A 22,793-nucleotide genomic window follows, 5' to 3' on the forward strand; every position below is an offset into this window, starting at 1 on the left:
TGACAGAAATGGCTAAAGGTTATTTTCCTCACTTTTTCAATACGGAAGCCAATCAACATGCCGTTTTACCCCATTTGCCTGAGGCTCATTATTACGACCCCGACAACATGCGTACCGAACAACGAGAAGCTTTCTGCGCTTGGTACCAGGCTTACGCCTCGGACCCTTTCGACTTTCAGGAAGAAATGCTAAAGTATTGTCGTTCCGACGTGGACATTTTACGGCGTTGCTGTGGAAAATTTCGAGAACTGTTCATGGAACACGGAGGGGTCGATCCTTTGAAAGAAGCTTGCACCATTGCCAAAGCGTGTTCCTTAGTGTATCGACAACGATTCATGCCTGAAAACACCGTGGCTGTCATCAGTCCTCAAACGACCAACTATGTCAAACGTCAATACTCGGTCAAAGCCCTACGTTGGTTACATTACTTGTGCGACAAGGAAGACAAATGGATTCAGCATGCCCGTAACGGAGGAGGCGAAAAGACCATTGGAACGCATTCGGTCGATGGCTGGGACTTAGAAAACCCCAAGATCGTGTACGAGTTTAACGTTTGCTTATTTCACGGATGTCCCGTCTGTTATCCTGATCGTGACACTAAAAATCAGTTTTTACAACGGACCATGGAAGACCTGTACCAGGACACTTGTCAGCGACGCCTAAAGTTAGAACAGGAAGGATACCAAGTGGTGGAAATGTGGGAACACGAATACGATCACCGTTTGAAAATCGATCCCGAGTTTAAACGTGTCGTGGAAAGTTACAAGCTGATGGACCCCCTGAACCCGAGGGATAGTTTGTACGGAGGAAGGACCAATGCCACCTGTTTGTTATACCAAGCAGACGAAGAGAAAGGAGAAGAAATAAAATACTTGGATGTGTGTTCGCTGTATCCCTACGTGTGCAAATATTGTCGCTTTGCTGTAGGGCACCCACAATTGCTGACGGAACACATCGACCTGAAAAACATTCGACAATACGAAGGTCTGATCAAGTGGAAAGTCTTGCCTCCCACGGACTTGTACCATCCCGTGTTACCTCACCATTGCCAAGGAAAACTGATGTTTCCTTTGTGCCGTACTTGTGCCGAAACGTGCAACCAAGATCAGCCTTGTCAGCACACCCAGGAAGAACGTGCCTTGACGGGAACCTGGGTTAGCGTGGAATTGTTCAAAGCTCTGGACATGGAATACCAACTGTTAGAAGTTAGAAGTGTACGAAATTTGCCACTTTCCCAAGACACAACAATACCACAAGGGTGACCCCACGCAGAAAGGCATTTTCGCAGACTACGTGGATGCCTTTTTGAAACTGAAGCAAGAATCCAGTGGCTATCCGTCCTGGTGTCACACTCCCGAAGACGAAAAGACATTCAAAAAGAAATACTATGAACAAGAAGGCATCTCTTTAGACCACATCGAAAAAAACGAAGGCAGGCGATCGTTTGCCAAAGTGATGTTAAATTGCTTGTGGGGTAAAATGGCACAACGACCGTGTTTACCCAAGACGGAATATTTGACAGAACCTTCCCGCTACTTCCAGATGATTCACGACAAAACCAAATACATGAAACACGTGGACGTCGTTCGTGAGGATTTGATCTTGGTCAATTACGAAGAAGATCTGGACTTTGTACAAGACGACCCTTTTGGAAATGTCATCATTGCGGCTTACGTGACAGCTCATGCTCGCTTAAAATTGTACGAAGCTTTAGAACTGTTAGGGGAACGTGTCCTGTACTTTGACACGGACAGTTGCATTTACATCCATCACCCGATTCAACAGCACCCTGACATCGAAGGAGACCGTTTAGGAGCCTGGACAGACGAGCATCCCGACGACAAGATTCTAAGATTCGTCAGTGGCGGTCCAAAAAATTACGGCTACGAATACCAGGAACCACAAGGAGAAGTGCACACGACGTGTAAAGTGAAAGGATTGACTCTGAATTATCGTACCAGTCGTGTGGTCAACTTTGGGGTATTGAAAGAAGCCTTGCAATCCGGAGAGGATGAACACTTTAAAGTGACCACCTATCAACCGAACAAGATTGTACGTTTACCCACTCACCACATCGTCAGTCGACCCTTGGAAAAAGTCTATCAAATCGTGTACCAGAAGCGAGTGCGACTTCCCAATCATTTCACTTTACCGTATGGACATGTTGGTATAAAACTTTGGCTGTAAGCGGATAGCCACCCACCAGAAGGATGACTTCGCCACAGCAAGAATCGAGTGAGAAACCCGATGAGAACTCCAAGTTCAAACCCTACCCTTTTCCGGTTTTCTTGCCTGACTATTGTAATTGTGCCCGTCGATTGGACACGTTTCACTCATGGCCTACGGATAGGAAAGGATTACCTTCTTCGCATATTTTAGCTAGAACAGGATTTGTCTACTTGGGACCTGAGTCAGGATTGGGATATGAAGTACAGTGTTTCGCTTGTGGCCTGAAGTTACGAATGGATCTATGTATCTATAAAGATTCAGCTATTCTGGAACATACTCGATGGTCTCCGCACTGCCCTTACCTTTCTATGGCCTTTCCACCCATGACATTACGCTACAATGATGACGGTACCTTAGAGACGGTACCTTCCAAAACAAGACATAAAAAACATAAAAAAGGAACGATGTACAAGCTTGAGACTGCATTGCAACTAGTATAAAAAGGGGCTATGGTCAAGATCGATAGTTCATTGGGACTACCAAGACCGAGCGAACAAGATGAATACTTTCAGAGAAACACAAAACAAGTTTAGACAGGCACAATTCAAGTGTGGGGCTTCGGAAGTGGAATGCGATTGTGAGCCTTGCGATGGGTACGATGCTGTACGTTGTGACCTTAGCGATGCCGTAAAGCATCGTGGGAGCTTTGTTCTCACTACCCCTATCATGGAAAGTGATGCTGTGCTTGTCAAACCTGAGGGATGCGAAAGCGATGCCGCTCGTCCTCTTGGACATTTGACTGGGTTTCGTTTTAAAGGGGAATGTTCACCTTCACGTCTACCCCCCTACGGATGTCATCCAGCTCTGAGCAAACTCCTGTCCATGTCACTCAACCCTCATCGAAACGAACCTGTGAAAGACGAATATACGTTTGCTGTGTGTTTGTCGGAATACTGCGACTTTGAAAATCGTCTTCAATCGTTCAAAGGAAAATGGCCTAAGTATCTGGGAGGCCCGACCCCCGAAGAATTAGCCAGAGCCGGATTTTTCTACTTGGGCGAAGGAGATAAAGTCAAGTGCTTCAGTTGCGGTGTGTCACTTCACCACTGGGAACCACAAGATTCGGCCTACGTAGAACATGCTCGATGGTCACCGAATTGTCATTACTTACCCTTAGTGGGACCGAGACATTGAAGTAACTTACCATAATCTGTTCAGGGATACTTTACACGAGAACATTCGTGCTTTGCCTGTGGAGTTGAGAGAACGCATTTACCGAGAGCTAGTCAAAATACAAGTCAAACGTAAAGAACAGTTACATCCGTTACGTCACCAGATCTTTAAGCACTGGTACCTGAATGGTATAAGAGAACTGATTCGTCAGAAATTGTTTCAGTGGTCAGACCTTGTTCAATACTTCCAGGCCCCCGATGATCCACGTGTTGATCATTTTGGTTACTTCGAGATTCACCTAGTACAACACATTGAGGAAGACAAGGTAAAGGATTACCGACATATTTTACGTGGAATCTACTTAGCGGAAGAGGAAACTTCTAAACGAAGTCTGACGTTTCGGTTACAGTATGCAACATTTAAATTCCCCACTGGAGAACGAAGATCTCTGGCTAGAAAGTACGTGTATTGTTTCCGAAACAAAGAGACTATAAAAACAGGCTGCCATGCCACGAGTTTTATCGCATGTAATCCAACAGATTCCGTGGAAGGAACTCAATGACCATATTCAAACCGTGGATCATTACCACCGATTATTACAAGAACTGTAGCCATTCAATTTGGGTCGACAAGTGGTGTTTGTCTTAGTGACTTGTTTTCTGGGATTTCGTTTACCAGCCGATTCCTTGTGGACTCTTTACGAACAGTATTTACCACCCATTCAACATGAAAGTGGTCCCTTTAAATGTTCACGAGAGACTCCTTTTGCTCAAAGCCTTACGTTTTCATCTGGATACTTCTCGACCTCAACGGGAAAAAAAGATTCGTCAACTTTTAGCTACCCAAGACGTGAATGACGATGAGCGTGTAGCTTGTGACTTACATCCCCATTGGACAGATGTCGGTGCCTGGAAAGAATGGGATTTTGAGGCTTGGACCCAAGAAGTGGCCCAGTATGAACGAGAGTTGTTCAAGGAAAAAAGTCACTTTTCAACCTGTGTTAGTGACGGTACCAGAAGAACCCGTTACCCAGGACAGGACTGTCTTGGACAGGCTTGAAAGACCCTTTCGGGATGACACTTGTGTGACCTTACCCCCTATAGAACTGGTCAGAACTTTACCCAAAACATGTAGTACAGACACTTGTTTTTATTCCACGTTAATGGTTATCATGTGCCTTTTATCCTTGTACTTAAGCCTTTGTCTTTTATGTATTTTTGTCTTTCGTATTCATGTTTAAAACATTCAATAAACGTGTTCTGAAAAAAGTATATAAACTCTCGTCTTGTTTCTTTTCGTTTCACAAGTGACATTCCTAACACTATGGCTACCTCTGCTGTCTCTGCTCCCTCTTCCTCCACTGTCAAAGTCATCGACGAACACTTAGATCGTGTCAGTTGGGAGGCTTTGTATCTTCGCCATCCCTTTAACATGCTCATTGCCGGACCTAGCGGTTCAGGCAAAACCGAATTCGTCAAACGTTTGATCGAACATAAACATCATTTGATCGATCGGCCACCTCAGCGCATCGTGTGGTGTTACAAAGAGTGGCAATCGGCGTACAGCCTCTTGCGAGAAAGTCAAGGCGATTCCATCGTGTTTGTGGAAGGCATTCCTAAAGAAGACGACGGCATCGTCTCTGACTCCCGTCAAACCCATTTGGTCATTTTCGACGACATGTTAGGAGAAGACGAAGAAGAAATTAAACTGTGGTTCACGCGCAAAGGGCATCACCGTAATGCCAGTGTCGTTTACATCACCCAAAATTTGTTTCAACAAAGTAAAGCCCATCGCACCATCAGTCTCAATGCGCATTACGTGGTCTTGTTTAAAAGCCCTCGAGATAAATCGCAAGTGCAAGTCTTAGCCAAACAGTTAGGAACGCCTTGGCTGACTCAGGCGTACGACGATGCCACTCAAACGCCACACGCCTATTTACTCGTCGATTTGAAACCTACGACCCCCGAGGATTTGCGATTTCGTACCCACTTGTTTCACCACTGGTGCCAAGACTGAGGGCCTGTCCTGTACACGTCTCCGTCCTCGACTTAACTTCATTCCACAAAAAAATCTATAAAAACCTCAGACCCTTTTCGTCTGTCTCACACAACGTCAACATGACGTCCCTTCAGTCGCATCTTCCCGTCAAATTGATTCGTGCCTTGTATGGCATCAGTCGAGAAAAAAATCCACAAACACGAGCTCGTGTCTTAGAAGCTAGTCTCAAAGAAGTCTTACGATGGTTCACGGTGACGGCACGTCAATTACTCAAAGGGATCATTCAGATTCCTCATCAAACCAAACGCTTTTTTGATCGAAACAAAGTCGCTTTGACCCAACTGGCCGATCCCCGCATCGACACTCAAACCAAAAAACAAATCATTTTGAAACCTGGAGGGAGCGGTACTCTAGGAGGGGTCATCATTCGCTCTCTCTTAAGATGGGATCCTAATGCCCCCAAAGTTCTCCCCAAGAAAAAAGTCAAACGAAGCTCCAAGAAGAAAAAGACCAGGTCCCCAAGAAGAACTTCTTCAGTGGCGGGATCCTCCTCTTACCAGACACCACCCCGGAAAAAGAAAAGAAGCCCCCAGAAAAAGAAACAGAGAAAAAGTCCCCAGAAAAAGAAAAGTCCACAGAAGAAAACTAGTCGCAAGAGAGGCACTTCGGCCAGGATGCAATCTTACACTCGCAAACCACGACCTGCCACGGCGGTGACCGCGTCTCCGGCAGCCTCACGCTCATCCACTTCTCCGTTGATGACACCAAGAACTGAAGAGTACTTGGAGACGTTGATCACACCAAGAAAATCTCCGTTGATGACCCCAAGAAGAACTTCCCCAGTGGCAGGACCCTCCAATTCAGTGGCAGTGGCTGCTGATCACAAAGTACCTTCTCCCAAAATCAAAGTCCAAGAAAGATCGGGCATGTTACAAAGTTTACTGGATTTGTCCAAGCAAGAACTGGCTCGATTTAGTCCGTTGCGTACCCCTGCACGACGTGTCATGCCTGTCCTCAAACTGATACGACGTAAAGACAATCAGTGGCGACGCGTTCCAGTATAAAAAAGGCCTGTGACCAAGTCAGGGGTATCAGTGTTTTTTGGTGCTGAAGACTCAAAGATGTCACCCTCCAGAAAACATCCCTCTTCTAAACAGCCCCAAGGAAAGAAAAGAAAAGGGCTGCCTCCTCGTTTAGTCAAACATGGGGACATGTTATCTGTCCTGTCCAAAGCTTCTCCTCCTCTACGGAAAAAACTCATTCAATCAGCCTCCAAAGAGGTCATCGATACCATGTGCGAATACTGTTTGAACGTCTTGAAAGGCACGATCCCTTTGTCCAAACACCAGAAACAATGCTTAGGCAAACATCGTCACGTTCTTCGCCAAATGGTTCAAAAGAAAATTCCCATTCGTCAAAAGAAGAAGATGTTGGTCCAACGTGGAGGCATTTTACCCCTCTTGTTAGGTCCCTTACTGAAAGGAGTCTTGGGAACCATGTTGGGAGGACTGGTGGGAGCAAGATAAAAAGGCCCTCGGAAGTCCCAAGATCTCAGAATCGACCCCTGACAACCCCATGGAAGGACGAAAACTAGCTTTAGTGCCTTACAAACGATGGATGGAATGCCATCGTTGGCAAGAACAACGCACCCCGCATTTACCTCCCAATCCCCATTTGAGCGAGATGTCCCAGTTACAACACGAATTGCACTCCTTGATGGATCGCCAAAATTTGTCCGAAACAGAAAAATCGCAAAAGTACGGTCAACTCTTGCAACGACTGCAACTCTTTCACCAGAAAACTTTAGACTAAACAGCTCTATCCACTCTGAAAAATTTTAAGACCTTAATGAAAAGTCCAGCACCATCATCACTACCACCACCACCACTACTACCATCCCCAGGGGTCACCAGAGATGCTATCCCACGAAGACCTGAGGAAGAAGAGATGCGAGAAGTGTTTCAAACACCGTCAGCAGCTCCCATTTCGAGTAAGATTGCAGCATCCTTGTTGACCCCGTCCCCCACACCCCAACGAGAAGAAATGAAAGCTTGGGTTAAAAAGATAATGTCCACTCCTCCTTCGACAGAAGTGAAAAAGAAAGAAGGGAAACCAGAAGTGAAAAAAGAAAAGAAGACCAAAGCCATTCCATTCCCACCTCCACTACCACTACCTTCGACTTCTACTCCCGTAGCCCATCGGACACGTAAATCCGTTTCTAAACTACCCTTTCGTCCCACCCAAAGTAGCATCACCGAAGAGTGGGTAACTTATTAACACACAAACAAACACAAAAATGGAAAAAGTCTTAGCCAGCATTTACTACGATCCCTCCCATCCTGCAGGTTACGCAGGAGTTCAAAAATTGTATCGTGCTGCCAAAACTCGACTGAAAAGTCTCCGTTTACCTCAAGTGCAACGATGGTTACAAGAACAAGCTACCTACACTTTACACAAACCCATTCGACGCAAGTTTGCCAGAAGTCGCACCCGAGTGGAAGGCATCGATCATCAATGGCAAGCCGATTTAGCCGATGTCTCTCATTTGGTCAGCTACAATCGTGGCTACAAATATTTGTTTTGTGTCATCGACGTCTTTTCCAAATTTGCCTGGGTCGTGCCCTTGACTTCCAAATTCAGCAACGAGTTAGTGCGAGCCCTGCAACGAGTGTTGAAACAAAGCGGTCGTCACCCTCTTCGATGGTAAACGGACAAAGGCACCGAATTTCTGAACCAAGCTTTCCAAAAAGAATTAAAGAAACGTGACATTCATTTATTTACCACCGAGAATCCCGAAACCAAAGCCAGCATCGTGGAACGTTTTCAACGCACTTTGAAAGAACGCATGTGGAAATATTTTACGCATCACCACACTCTGAAGTACATCGACATCTTACCGCACCTGGTGCAAGCGTACAACCAATCTTACCATCGAAGCATTGGACGTGCCCCGCAAGAAGTGACTCCCGACAACGAAGTGTTGGTGTTTGAGCGCCTGTTTGGTACGTCCCCGACGAGGGCTGTCCCCAAGAAAAGTGGAGTGTTGGCAGTAGGAGATTGGGTGCGCATTGGCAAAACCAACGTACTTTCGACAAAAGTTACTTACCTTACTGGACGACCGAATTGTTTCGTGTCACTGGACGAGTGCATGGCCGTCATCCTGCCGTCTATAAATTGGAAGACATGAACGGAGAAGTGCTCAAAGGAACGTTTTATTTGCCCGAGTTACAACGTGTCACCAAAAAAGAAGACGACGTGTACGACATCGAAAGCATTCTCGAACGCAGACAGTGGGCAAACGACGTGTCAAAGAAGTCAAAGTACGTTGGAAATGATATCCACCCAGTTTTGATTCTTGGATCGACGTTTCGCAAGTCATCGACTATAAAAAGAAGTGACCATCATGCCCTTTCACACAGACGCAGCTACGTCGACCACTTCTTCACCCAGTTCTTCTCTGCAAGATTTACAAAAACAACCCTTGTTTGTGTGGTGCGGAGAACGTGTGCCTAAAACGCAAATCGTCTTTTTCTGCCAAATCTTCGTGGTGTATTGTGTCATCGGGGCAGCCATCGCCAATTTGAGTTTGCAACAAGGAGACAAACAACTGTTGACCATTTTTTTGAGCAGTTGCATCGGTTACCTGCTTCCCAATCCCTCCCTGAAATTCTCCTAGAACGGGAACCACGGGAACCTTGTGTCCAGTGCCAGTGTCAGTCACCACTCGAACAACAACAACGCCATTTTAGACGGAGACACGCCTCTGACGTCCAGTAACCCCTCGGACAGCCACAGAACTCTGGAATTATGAGTCACCAAAACCAATTTTACTTAACCTTACCCAGTGACAGTTCCATGGAGGTATTTCCCCACAACACGTTGTGCTGTTACACGGCCTAATTACCTCAAGCCATCCCATTAGATCACGAAGCCCATTGGGAAGTGGCTTTGGTAGAAATGATTCACCCAACACAAATCAAAAACATCACTGAAACTCAAAACACTTTTGACGTCGAAATTCTGGACCCAACAGTGCAGCAAACCATGATGACCACTTCTCAACATAAATCACTTCCCAAGACCCTAATACTCCGTAGCAGCAGTAACACTTCTCCTCCTTTTTACGTTTAAAATTAACTCAGGCCATTAGTTTAGTGGTCAACATCTGGTGGAGGCCATCGCTGACAAATTCTATGCAGCATTTGACAAAATTCTGACCGGACTAAAAAAACGTGTCACCATTGAGTACCACAAACAGTCTCACCGTCTACTCATCAAATTTGAAAGTGAGGATAGAAGTATACGTATTAAATTTTGCCCTGAATTGTATGACATTTTGGGTGGAGACCTCAATTTGGTCACGGATAAGCACTCCAAAAAGATTGAGAAAGCAAGATTGACAACAACGGGCATTTTGCGAGGTATTTTCGTTTCCCGGTAGAACTGAACCAGGGACTGAATTTGATGTTCGTGTACTCCGATGTGGTGGAGCACAACGTGGTGGGACACACCTCCGTGCCGTTACTGCGTGTCATTCCTTTCAAAGTAAATTCTGCCACGGTCACTGACGAGGAAGGTGGAAACACTTACCACATTCACCGCGAATTTGTACATCCTCATTATTTGCCTGTCAGCAAGTCGTATTTGGACACAGTCAACATTGCTATAAAAGGAGATTTGGGACAAAATATTCCATTCACCAAAGGAAAAGTCACGGTGAAACTCCATTTTCGAAAACGGTTCTCTCACGACTCGTAAGTCATGTATCCAGTGTACCGAGGGGTTGCTCGACAGCGAGGACACGGTTTAGGAGATATGTTAAAATCGACTTTTCGTTCGGTGGCTCCGGTGTTGAAACCGATGGTGACACGCGGATTGCACGCCTTGAAAGATGCGTCACTGACGCAAGGCAAAGAATTTCTCCAAAATGTCATCATCGACAAACAAAATCCCAAAGAAGCCTTCATGAGGGCAGGCAAAAATGTCTTGCTGCAAACGGGCAAAGACCTTTTGGGCCGACGAGAATCACCTATAAATGCCCTGCACGCTACCGAGTCAGGCATTCAGCAAGGACAAGGTAGAAAGAGACGACGAAGAAAACACCCTTTCACCAGACTTCACACGTCTAAAACTAGAAAGACAAAGAAAAGAAGAACCGTTCGAGACTTAGACGTTTTCGATTATTGAGAAAGAACAAAAAAAAAATGATGCACCGAGAGTCATGCGCCTGTTCCAAGTCGGAACTGGATCTGTTTGCCATGCCCCCCACCATGATGACAATGCAAGAATCCCAATGGGTGGAATTTCATCCCGTCTCCTCTTTGACGGATTCCGCTCCCATCGAGTTTGAAATCAAAGGACAGCCCGAAGATTACATCGATCTGAATAGCAGCTACTTATACTTGAAAGTCAAAGTTCTAGATAAGGGAGGAGATTCTATAATCGGCGAAGAGAAAGTAGCTCCCGTGAACAATTTCATGCATTCCTTGTTCAGCTCAGTGGACTTGTACTTGAATAACAAACTAGGCAGTAGCAGCATGGATACTTATCCTTACCGTGCCTACCTGGAAAATCTTTTGACGTACGGAATAGATGCCAAGAACACCCATCTCAATGCTTGCGTGCTATGGGAACCTGACGAAGCGGGCAATTTTGATGATAAAGGTCTTGGTGATAACCCCAAATCAAAAGCAGATACCAATGAGGGATTTGTAGAACGAAGAAACAAAATCAAAGATGGAAAGAGTTTAGAACTGATGGATCGTTTGCATTTGGACATGTGGTTGCAAGAGAAATATTTGCTGAACGGTGTAAATGTTCGCTTGAGACTGAATCGTAGCAGTGCTGCTTTCCATTTATTGGCTGATGCTGATGCTACTACTGGTGGCAATCCTAAAAGCAAAATCGAGGAGGCCAAACTCTACGTACGACGTGTGGAAGTGTTACCTAAAGTGGGAAACGACATCAGTCAGACGTTGAGCAGAACGACCGCCAAGTATCCCATCCGACGCGGCGTGGAAGTGAAAACGTTCACTATTTCCCGTAACCATCAATCCATGATCGAAGATCATCTGTTTCAAGGACATTTACCCAAGCGTTTAATCCTTGGTATGGTCAACAATGAAGCCTTCAACGGAGCCTTCACTAGAAATCCTTTCAACTTTCATCACTTCAAGGTGAAGAAAATCGAAGGTAGTCGCGATGGCAAGACCTTGTGTACCCGTCCTTTCGAACCTGACTTTGACAAGATGAATTACTTGAGATCGTACTTGCCCCTGTACGAAGCCACCGGTCAAATAGGAACCAACACCAGTCACGGCATTACGTACGACGATTACGCAGGAGGCTACGCTTTGTGGGCTTTCGATTTCACTCCAGACCAAGGCAGCGACGAGGGACATTTCCACCCTATAAAATCTGGCCAGATTCGTGTGGAACTTCAGTTTACAGAACCACAGGAGGAGACAGTGAACGTCATCCTGTATGCAGAATTCGATAACACCATAGAAATCAACAGTTTGAGAGAAGTCATTCTAGACTATTAGAAGCGATGGAAGACTGTTGTCCCTCTTTACCTAGTGGAGAAACTTTGGACATGAAATGTGAGGAGACTGTGGAAGAAGTTATCATGATGAAGTCGAGATGACCAGAACAAGAAGCCCATTTAGTCTCCTGTTTTGCCAAACAATTGGTCGAAAAAATGACGGAATTGATCAAGAAAAATTGCTATGGATGTCAAAACGATCATCCCAGTCAAATTCAACACGATAAATGCCTGATGCTGAGTCAAGAAGAAAAATTGGACGAGTATCTGGACGAAGCTTAGAGTCTCATCTCGGACGAAGTCGTGTTGCATCAGTGGTATAAAGACTTGCGTGAACATTCTTGTCCACCATTAACCACTCAAGAGATCCATCGTATCGAAGCTCTCCTGAATCAGAGTGAGGAGACGAAACGAAGAAACGGTTATTTGTCAGACATTTTCAAGCAAAAAGTCAGGATCGAATTGATGACATATTATTACCTGTGAAGAAGAAAACACACAAATCAATGGATACCTGGGAACTTTATCACCTTTTGAACCACAATTCGTATACGGCTTCTTGGAATCCTGTCGTCTGTGCTAAAGATGAACTCCCTCATCGCAAACCTCAAGACCATCAAGCTTACGTCATCAACACGGACGACAGTCATCTCCCAGGAACCCACTGGGTAGCCGTCTACTTTCCTCAAGAAGGATGTGTAGAATATTTCGATTCGTACGGATTGCCCCCTTTGGAAGACGATATCATCGACTTTATGAGAAGAAATGCTCAGACCACCCGATTCAATAATGTGAAATTACAAGGCACAGATTCCTTGGTGTGCGGACAGTACTGTGTGTATTTTCTGCATCATCGCAGCCTGGGTTATTCCTTAGAATATTTAGTGACTCATTTTGATCCTCGTTCTTCTTCAAGAAACGATGTGAAAGTAGATCGATGGTTTTGTGACCATTATGCTTATCTTTTGTCTCAAGCTAGGAAACGTAGTGTCCATCAATGGCCTAATGACTTCCAACAGTGGAAATCACAATTTCATTCACAACGTTGTCAGCCCTGTTTAAAGTAGAGTGTGAATTGAAAAAAAAAATGTTTGTCATTTGAAAAAAAATGTTTGATGTTATATTGTTGGATTATTGTTAAAAGTGTTAGAGTTGTTGGTTAGTGTTAAGTGATTTTTGAATAAAAAATGTTGTGTTTTGAAAAAAATGCCTTTGTGGTTTGTTTGGCTATAAGAATGTTGATTCATGCTCTTTGACTTCTCTCTATCTCTCTCATGACACTGATTGATCGTTCCGGCTCGAAAACCGTGGAGGGATGTTTTCCTTCACGTCCGCGCTTTGACTTTAAGAACCGGGGCAGTTTCCAGTCTAACCATCCATTGTCGACTCATCCTCCTACGAAGATGTGCTCCAAACTAGCTAAGCTCAACGAAGCCTACGTGAATTTGCATAGGGTCAGACACAGTCTGATACCGAAAGCTGAAGAGATAGAGAATGTGAGAATGTTAAAAGTCACTGAAGACCTGATAGAAGAGCTCTTCAGAGAAGAAGTGAGCAGGGAGAAAGAAGAATGGACAGAGAAGTACAGACTTCAGAGACAGCAGCAGCAACAACAACAACAACAGCAGCAGCAGGAACCTGAACCTGACAGAGGCTTTGTCGATTGTCGTATCGACACCAAAGAGTTCTTCTTCTCTTTCCGAAGAAGCAGACCTATCGTCAGAAAGTCTATCCTCAGAGGACGTCGCATTCTTAGAAACTAAAAGATTGCCATAGCAAACAAAAAAAACAGCCCTTTTCAGGGCTACCCCAATACTCTAGAAAAGAAATAACAATCGATTTGCCAATGTGTGTAAGTAGAGTAGTGTGAAAATAAACACTAACTCTTTTTTATAGTGAGAGTGTATGTGTTTGTGTATAGGATTGTGTGTTTGTAAGTGCTGACGTACGTTGGTGTGGATAGTAGATTAAGATCATGTTTTTTTGTTGTTTGAGGTGTGGGAGAGTAGATTTGGGGGTTTGATTGGATTGCTTTGCGTATGTGAATAGTATATTATTTATTTAATAAATTTTTTTAGAATAGTGATGGGCAGTATAAAAAAGTGAGTGAATGTTTCTTTTAGGTCCGCGCGTTGTTTGGTCATGATCTAGGTAAGATCAATTTTGTTTTAGGGGATGTTTTCCATCACGTCCGCGCTTTCAGTATAAATTAAAAATCGTTCGGCAGTCTAGCTACCCTTGTTGATTGATCAAGAGAATGAACACCAGACTAGCAAAACTGCTTGAACTTCATGTACACCTTGAATATGCCAGGCATATAGTGAATGAGCTGGCTGCAGAGGCTCTAGTAGAAGAGGGAAGGATTAAAGAGGAGGAGAGAAGAAACAAAGAAGAGGAGGAGAGAAGAAACAAAGAAGAGGAGAGAGGAAATTTCAGAATCCCAGAGACAGAAAATTGGGATTCTGAAGCCACTTATCCCGCCTCTGCTCTTCCCCCAAAACGAGTGAAAAAAGACTGGGGAAGAAGATGTGTGTGTGGTGCCAGGCCAGGAAGGTGCCATCATTAACCAGGAGTCATGGAGTTTAAAAATAAACAGCCCTTTTCAGGGCTACCCAATACTCTAGAAAAGAAATAACAATCGATTTGCCAATGTGTGTATCTAGAGCAGTGTGAATATAAACACTGACTCTTTTTCATAGTGTGAGTGTATAAGTTAATATATATGATTGTGTGTTAATAAGGGCTAGCATAGGTTAGTGTGAATAGCAGATTAGGGTTTCATTTTAATGCTTTGCGTGTGTGGATAGTAGATTAGGGGTTTGAATAGGATTTGATTTTGATGCTTGGTTTGTGTGAATGGTAGATTTTGGTTAGTTTATTGCTGCTTCACGTATGTGGATAGTAGATCATATGAAATGAGAAAAGTAGGGGATGTTTTCCTTCACGTCCGCGCGTTGTTTGGTCATGATCTAGGTAATATCAATTTTATGTCTTAGAGGGATGTTTTCCATCACGTCCGCGCTTTCACTATAAGAGCCCACAGTATTCGTCGTTCAAACCATTCTACAAAGAATAAAAAAAGAAGATGGCTTCGAACCAGCTTGATAAAATGAAAACATTGCAAGACGTCCTGGACAATTTGGGTACGATGGAGCAAATGTTAGTGAGGTTAAACGAGGATCACTATTCTTATAGCCCACATCGAGTGAAGATGGAGATTTACAAATTAAGAAAATTAAAGGAAATGATAAGTGCTGTGATGAAAGAAATAAAGGAGGAGAAGGAGGATGAAGAGGAAAGGATAAGGATAAGAGCATGGAATGAAAAAATTGAAAAAGAAGAAGAAAATGAGCAGAGGAGGAGAAGAAGAAAGAAGAGAAAAAAAGGAAGAAAAGAAAGAAAAGAAGAGAAAGAGTGTAGGACAGAAAATAAGAAGTTGGTGGAGAAATAGAAGAAATTAGAAGAAGAAGAAACCCAAAGGCCCTTTTCAGGGCCACCCACATTTCTCGAAAAGAGATTGACTTTCCATTGCCTACCCCATTTTTTTATTTTTATTTTTTATTTAAAAAAAAAAAGAGTGACCCAAGACTTTTTTACCATTGTTCATATGCCCTTGAGGCTAAACAGTCCCACCCTGTTTATTCCCATATTAACATGTTGAATTCCCCTTGAGGCTAAACAGTCCCACGATTTTTCGTCCATGTTAAATTTCCCTTGAGGCTAAACAGTCCCAGGGTGGTTAATGTTAAATTTCCATTGAGGCTAAACAGTCCCAGGGTGGTTTTTAATGCTAATTCCCATTGAGGCTGAATCGTCCCTATTAACTACTTTTACTCCATTCTCCCCCTCCTTAGTCCGCTGATAAGAAGCATACTCATCCTTGGTGCGATACTCCAAGATAGTATTATCAGGACCTAGCTTGGCCGTTACAATATATATATATATATATATATATATATATATATATATATATATATATATATATATATATATATATATATATATATATATATATATATATATATATATATATATATTCTAGACGTGTCAGACCAATGATCGGAGAGCAGTGAACACTACATATCGTCTTCTAGCATGCTAGTATACAGATGTTGTAAACAAATTTGTAACAATGGCCTCTTGGTCTGCGTGTGTGACATACCGAATTAGTATCAGAGGCCTATTGGCCTATGTGTATGTGACTTACCGAATTAGTTACAAAGACCTCGTGGGCTGTGTGTGTAACATACCGAATTAGTATCAAAGGCCTCGTGGTCTGTGTGTGCGACGTACCGAATTAGTATCAAAGGCCTCATGGTCAGTGTGTGTGTGTGTGACATACCAATTTAATATCAGAGGCCTCTTAGTCTGTGTGTATAGCATACATTGTTAGTATCAGAGGCCTCATGGTCTGTGTGTGATAAACGGAATTAGTATCAGAGGCCCCTTGATCTCTCTGTAGAGTACCGAGTTAGTATCAGAGGCCTCATGATCTCTCTGTAGTACACCGAATTAGTGTCATATTTGAAGAACATCATCAGTATAAAAAAATCGACAAGTTGGTTCAGTTAAAGCTCAATTACGTATAAAACAAACTACTCAAGAGGGGAAAAAGGCCGAGTAAAGATGGTTTCGCCACAGATCAAGGCCTGTTAATACAATGAACAGAGTTGAACTGAATGATGTCATTGAACATTTGTATGACATTTTGCACACCAAAGTTGAACAGGAAAAAGGGAATAATTAATATGACAATTTGATAGGTATCAACCACCCAGAGGACACTCATACATAGATTTCTTCAATGGATTAAGAACAAGCAGCTTGTATCAATGGGGGTGGGGACTCATCGAAGGTTACCAGCCAACATAGCTAGGGGCCTGAAGAGGGGCCCACATATAAAGCAGCTTGAATCAGTGTGGAAAATGAACAAACGGTTGATACACACCAAGCGAGCATGTTGACAGACCAAAGTCATTGTCTTGATGGATGTCTTGTAAAAAAAAGAGCACATTTCAAAATTTGTGAATGAATTTTATACATCCATAACTTTTATGAAATACATAAACATAGAGACATCAGCCGAGTGAAGAGAAACCAAATTTACCTTTGAAAGTAGATGATAGAATATGGGCATGCTGTTCATATTTCGGTGGGGTGGTTTAAATGACCACAGAAATGGAACGCACCATTACTTTGGAACTTTGCAAAAAATTTAAAGATTGGTGTCACAAAAATAAAATAAATTTACATACATTCATGCATGCATACATACATACATACATACATACATACATACATACATACATACATACATACATACATACATACATACATACATGATATTGTATGCACCAGAAATATTATCAGAAGACGAAAAACCAGCTTACATATTGGGTAAACTCGATAGATGAATGCCTGAAGACGGTAAACATATGAAATAATTTAAAAAATCTCTAAATACCAATTAAAACATTCCACATATTATTTTTATGATTTTGAAAGTATTTTTTCCTACAGGAACAAACTGTAATAGTGCTATGCAAAAACTGAAATGTAGTAATTAAAAAGACCAAATACATTCCAACAAGATTTGCTTGTAAGTTCGATCCTTAAGAGATATAAAGCATAAACATTTAGAGAGGAACATATTTAAATAAAATATTTGACTAGGCATTAAGTAAAAAAGCCCAAACAGTGTATCAGGAATTAGATCCAAAACGTTTCACTCAGTAAGTCATGTTTATCAGTTGAAATTATCAGTATGTTTAGTATGTCAAGGAACATTTTTAACTTTTATAGATTTGAAGATGTCATGGCTTTTCTTATGACTTTATGAACATAAACTAAGTAACAGAAAGAAGCAAAACCAAAGGTTTTGTAAAACTTAACAAATAATTTAATCATCAAAGTTATAAAACGAAGGTATTAGAGGAACTTACAGTATTATGAATTTAATCCAAAAAAATCATTAAGAGTTTTATTCAAGTCCAAAAGAATTGAATATTCCGAATGAATTTCAAATACATGAATGTACTGGTCTCCTATTATTTTTGAAGTATCACAATGGCATTATGCAGAACTCCTTTGAATAAATTTGTAATAGTCGAATAATAATATTTTAATATAATGAGCACTGTATGATTCCAATTAATAATTCAGACAAATGTCTCCTCTCAGATTATCTTTAAACCCAGCATTAAACAATATGGAAACTGATTTTAGCACAAGAAAATCTGAAATAAGAATCCGAAATAGAAATTATTCCGATTTAGGAATGAATTTATTGTTCAGTTCTCTCCTGATATACACCTCCAAGTTGGTATTCCTATATTTCGCAATGTATCCCACGTGTCAGACCTTGATACTCAATCTAATATTTCACAATAAGTATTGACGTGAACTGCGTTGCAATACTCAACCACCCTGACTTTAATTAGCCAGCCATACAAAACTCCAAACTCGAGAATATGTGTATTATGAGAAACTTAAAAACATCTATTTATAGATCATATGCAATCTACAGGCACACTTAATATCGTAAAATAGAACCTATACCCATGTACAAAATTAGTGTGGTAATATCTGATTTATAAATAATCTCTACAATTTACAGACATGAACAGAAATTGCATAAATGTAAGTAACACTATTATGCGAAAATAATATACTCACATTGACGACTTGACATTTTTGAAGGAATTTGCATACCATCTGAAACTTGCACTGCTCGCCTACACCCAGTTCAAAGCTTGTTTGATACTTTGAATTTTCTCAAAATCTCCATGGTTCTCAATTTCTCTTACCAAAACATGTTTATTCTAGTTGTTTTCTTGCAGTCTAAAATTAAGATCATTATCGTCTATCAATGTTGTCATTCTGGGACAAGCATGTGAGGATATAACGAAGAAGAACTTGATATGTATTTACTCATTTATATATAGGAAATAGCTCAGATTGTGCTGGAACCATGCACATGCACAACTTGGACCTTAGTGACACAAAATGTACTGACCTTACAGACCAAGTTGGATTTACTTTTCGTATCGTTCCTATGACACATATTGCCTTCGTCATTATTTATGACTTAAATTTTTTCTGTAACTTCTTTTTCAAACAGAATTGGCCCAGAGGTAATCATCTATCCGTAGATAATAAAGGGACTCTTTACTGGGTGCAGTTTGACTGGTAGCAGTCGATGTGCTATCAAGCACTGAATTGTGAAATGTTTACGGGAATGGTTAGATTAACAAGTTCTTTAATAGCCATATCTGAAGGCTAACCACTTGTAAACGTTAATGTCTGTTTTAAAAGCAAGATGTTGAAAATTATAAGATTATATTTCATGAATTTGCAACGTTACTCCAGTCCTTTAATGGTAAATTGTAATGATCGTGTGTTTTCTTGTTTTTTGGGTTTAGTTCAATGGACATTTGTTTTCGGTAGACAAATGTTATTTACTAGCCAAAACAATTTAAAGTACTTTCAGTATGTTATTACATGCCTCCAGTACGCTGTGCCTTTAAGTCCTCCAGTCTGTAAATGAGAAAATCTCTTAAAATCATTTACCTGACATCAAATATTCCTAAGGACATTTAGTATGGTCATTTTGCAAAGATTTGTTTCGCACTTCGAAATTCGGACTGTTTCGGCAATTTAAATGCAAAGCAATTATTATTTTCCGTTTGTCCCGTTTAATTTTTACTCAAAAGTTACTTTCATTCAACCAACTTGTTCTCAGAGTGGATGCTGCGTATTTTAATATCATGATCACTAAATGTAATTCGAAAATCAGCATCTTTCTTACGTCAATCCAGGGTATCTAATTTATGTTTTTAATACAGAATCTAACACCTTTGTTCTCTTTCGTGTTATTTTAAAAATTCTCCTAGGTCTGACTACTCTTTTATCCCATGCAAACCTATAAACAGATAAGCAATTTCTAATGATAACGACATTGTTACTTTGAAATTATCTCACTATGAAAAATGTGGAGTTCAATACAACCTAACTTGGTAACATTAGTTATCATTGGTACAAAGTTTTAAATTATACCATACATGTAAAAGATGAACATATTTAACCTTGTGATGATTTTCTGTTTTCTCTGTGTCTCCTTTAAGTGGGGTGACAGGGTGTGACCGGGATGCAACCGTCTCTGGACGTTTGGGTGCACCTGACCGCACCTAGGGTCAGGGTTTGTTGCCATTCTTACGGTGAATTGGTATGGTTGTCGCCGCAGGTGTTCTGTGACAAATTAACCAATATACTACTAGTTCAGTTTAGTTACATCACACGTGAAACTGGTCTCTAGGGATTTCAAGGTGCACCCCGGTTTCACATGCCGCTAAATGAAGCTACGTTAAAAAGAATCATTTGGCACCAGTTTGATGTAATACTCCCCATTTCAGTCGCTGAACCAAATCTTTCGTTCCGTATTCCATCGCTATGTGCCATGATCAAGCGGCCTCAGTTACTAACACTTTATTTATTTAAAAAGAAGACTACAACAAATACAATGCCATAATGATGACATTCAAATGTAGTTTTCTGCCAGATTGGGTTCCAATTAATGCATCAACCATTTTATCACAATTTACTGGTGATATGAGAATTTCCTAAACAAGCCATGTTAATTATAAACTGACGAAAAGCTAGCTTTAGCCCATTCTTACTTTACCGTATGTTTTGCAGATAACTTGTGCGCCTTCATGAACGCCCAGTGCAACGCAACCAAACATCATCACTCTCTGACTCTCATCTTTCAAGGAGCTTGCCCAGATATCCATACCAGCTGTGATGACGTCGTGCATTTAAGATGTCCCACTGAGAATGATTTAGTCTGTGGGACGGACGGGCTGACTTACAGTAACTAGTCCATTACACTTCTCTTCGTATGTTTCTCTAACAGGGTTTTCTGTTACGAGTATCTTCTTATTCATTGCAAAAATATGTAAGGGCTATGTTACTGTGTACGTCCATTCCGTTTGTTCTGATGCTGAGTTAGTATTTCGTTGAACTCCTTTATCCATGGGACAAATGTTAAATTTAGACAGCGAAAAAAGAGTTCATTAGGGAGTTCCGTAATGAATCATGAAGTGAAATCGAATTCAACGTGTTTAATTATGTTTTTTATTCTCCTCTCTCTTCTATTCATACTTTACGCAGTTCCACCCACAATTCAAATTGCTACACATTTAACCATCGTCTTGTTCTCAGTTCTGCAAATATGTCAGAAGAAATTAAATTTTCGTTCCATACTCATTTGTACAATATCCGTTTTAGTTTCTCATACGGTTTATTTAATATCTTTCGTTGCCAGCTGATGTGAAGAATTCGCCTGTAGCACCCCATTTCAAAAGCCAATAAAGTGTCTTGCTTCCTCAGTGTCAGTGTGTCACAGGCATACAGAACAACACTCATCTGCAAGCCAGATATTGTTGAATCCAGACGTGCCACCTATTGTCTTTGTTATCCACTCTCCGGTCATCTTCGCTATTCAAGTTTCCGATATGTTAACCCTATCTACACCTTGGCGGATCGAGCAGATATTTCAGTGCTTCGGGTTTTTAAATTTCATTGGATTCGTCAGCAAGCCACCGAATCTAATAAAAATAAAGTGGTTCAAATTTGAAGACTGTTCATACATAATCGAGACAAGGGGAGCACACAACTTGAATGGAATCATAAATAAGCAGTTTTCCACTGCTTGTGTTTGTACATATACCTTTCACTCAAATAAACTGTAATGGCTTCTTTCTGGTACATGGTCATACTTTTCGATGGTAAATTCATAAAGTATCCTTTTGCAGTCAATTATCTCCACCATTTTCGGACGATGTACAATGCATCGCTGTTACACGCTATTGGTAAGTTGGTATTACATACTAAGGGAGGCAACTCGTGAAATCCAATAGCTGTCGCTAAGGACAAAGCACTAAAATATCTGCTCGATGCACCAAGGTGTAAATAGGATGAATGTAGACATGCCACCTATTGTCTTTGCTATCCACTCTCCGGTTCTTGTCCAGTTCTTACAGCCGACTTCGAACGTTCTTTTCTATTCTACAAGATCTGTTTACCAACATAGCATGTCTTAAATATTGCCCATACGAGATTGTATTTGATGGACTCAAAGGCTTTCTGGAAATAGATGAAACTGTTCTATACGTGTCTGCCATTTCACTTGGGCTTCCATGCAATCAGGTTTCGGGATCAGGATATGGTGCATAGTGCCCCAGCTGATAATTAATCTCAATTTTGGTCGACCAATGAGAGTGTAGTTTTCCATTCTGCGCATTGCTCTTAAATATTAGGTGGGCACGATCAAGGCCAGCGGTAACGCTGGAAAGCGGGCTGGTATTCCTTATGTGCACAGTTGTAAGTCAAATTTGACTTAGGCCTAAAAAGTCGAATCTCTGAGCTATACATGGGTGCAAAGTTTATTACCACTACGTGATATACATGTGAAGTTTAAGCAACGATACGAGCCCCTCTGATTTCCCCTCTTTCTGTACTCCATTTGATACTTTGCAGTGAATGAGTGCTACCTTCGCCAGTCCACGTGTCGGTACATGTCACTGTCCACAACCCACCAGGTTAATTTACAACATCATGGTTCGTGTCAGGACAATTCGACGGCTGAATCCAGGAAGGTAAGTGTTTTTTTCTGCCAATCAAAAGACAGTGTAACGAGAATAAATTCGGTTCACAAATATTTTACTTATTTCCTTTGTAAAGTACGTTTTAGGCTGAATGTTGCAGATTTATGGCTACTTCCTGTATAGTCAGATAGGAATTATTTGCAATTTTAATGGCGAGATCCTTTCATTTTCTGTGTGAGCGTCGACCTTTTGGCTCCTTTTTTGGACGTGAATTGTGTAATTATAAGAGTCAGACAAAGAATTCA

General features: G+C 41.6%; 1 protein-coding gene across 1 annotated transcript in view; it reads left to right on the forward strand.

The window, feature by feature from the left end:
- The window catches only part of LOC149803496 (ovoinhibitor-like), a 68,693-nt gene that overhangs the window by 43,163 nt on the left and 2,737 nt on the right, over positions 1-22,793 (forward strand). The window contains exons 4-5 of the mRNA XM_089953223.1: positions 20,579-20,752; positions 22,421-22,539. Coding sequence (XP_089809349.1) covers positions 20,579-20,752; positions 22,421-22,539 — 293 coding nt within the window. The remainder of the gene's footprint in view (positions 1-20,578; positions 20,753-22,420; positions 22,540-22,793) is intronic.

Source organism: Sinohyriopsis cumingii, chromosome 3 (genome assembly GCF_028554795.1).
Source record: "Sinohyriopsis cumingii isolate HCF-2022 chromosome 3, ASM2855479v2, whole genome shotgun sequence".
NCBI classification, from domain to species: domain Eukaryota; kingdom Metazoa; phylum Mollusca; class Bivalvia; order Unionida; family Unionidae; genus Sinohyriopsis; species Sinohyriopsis cumingii.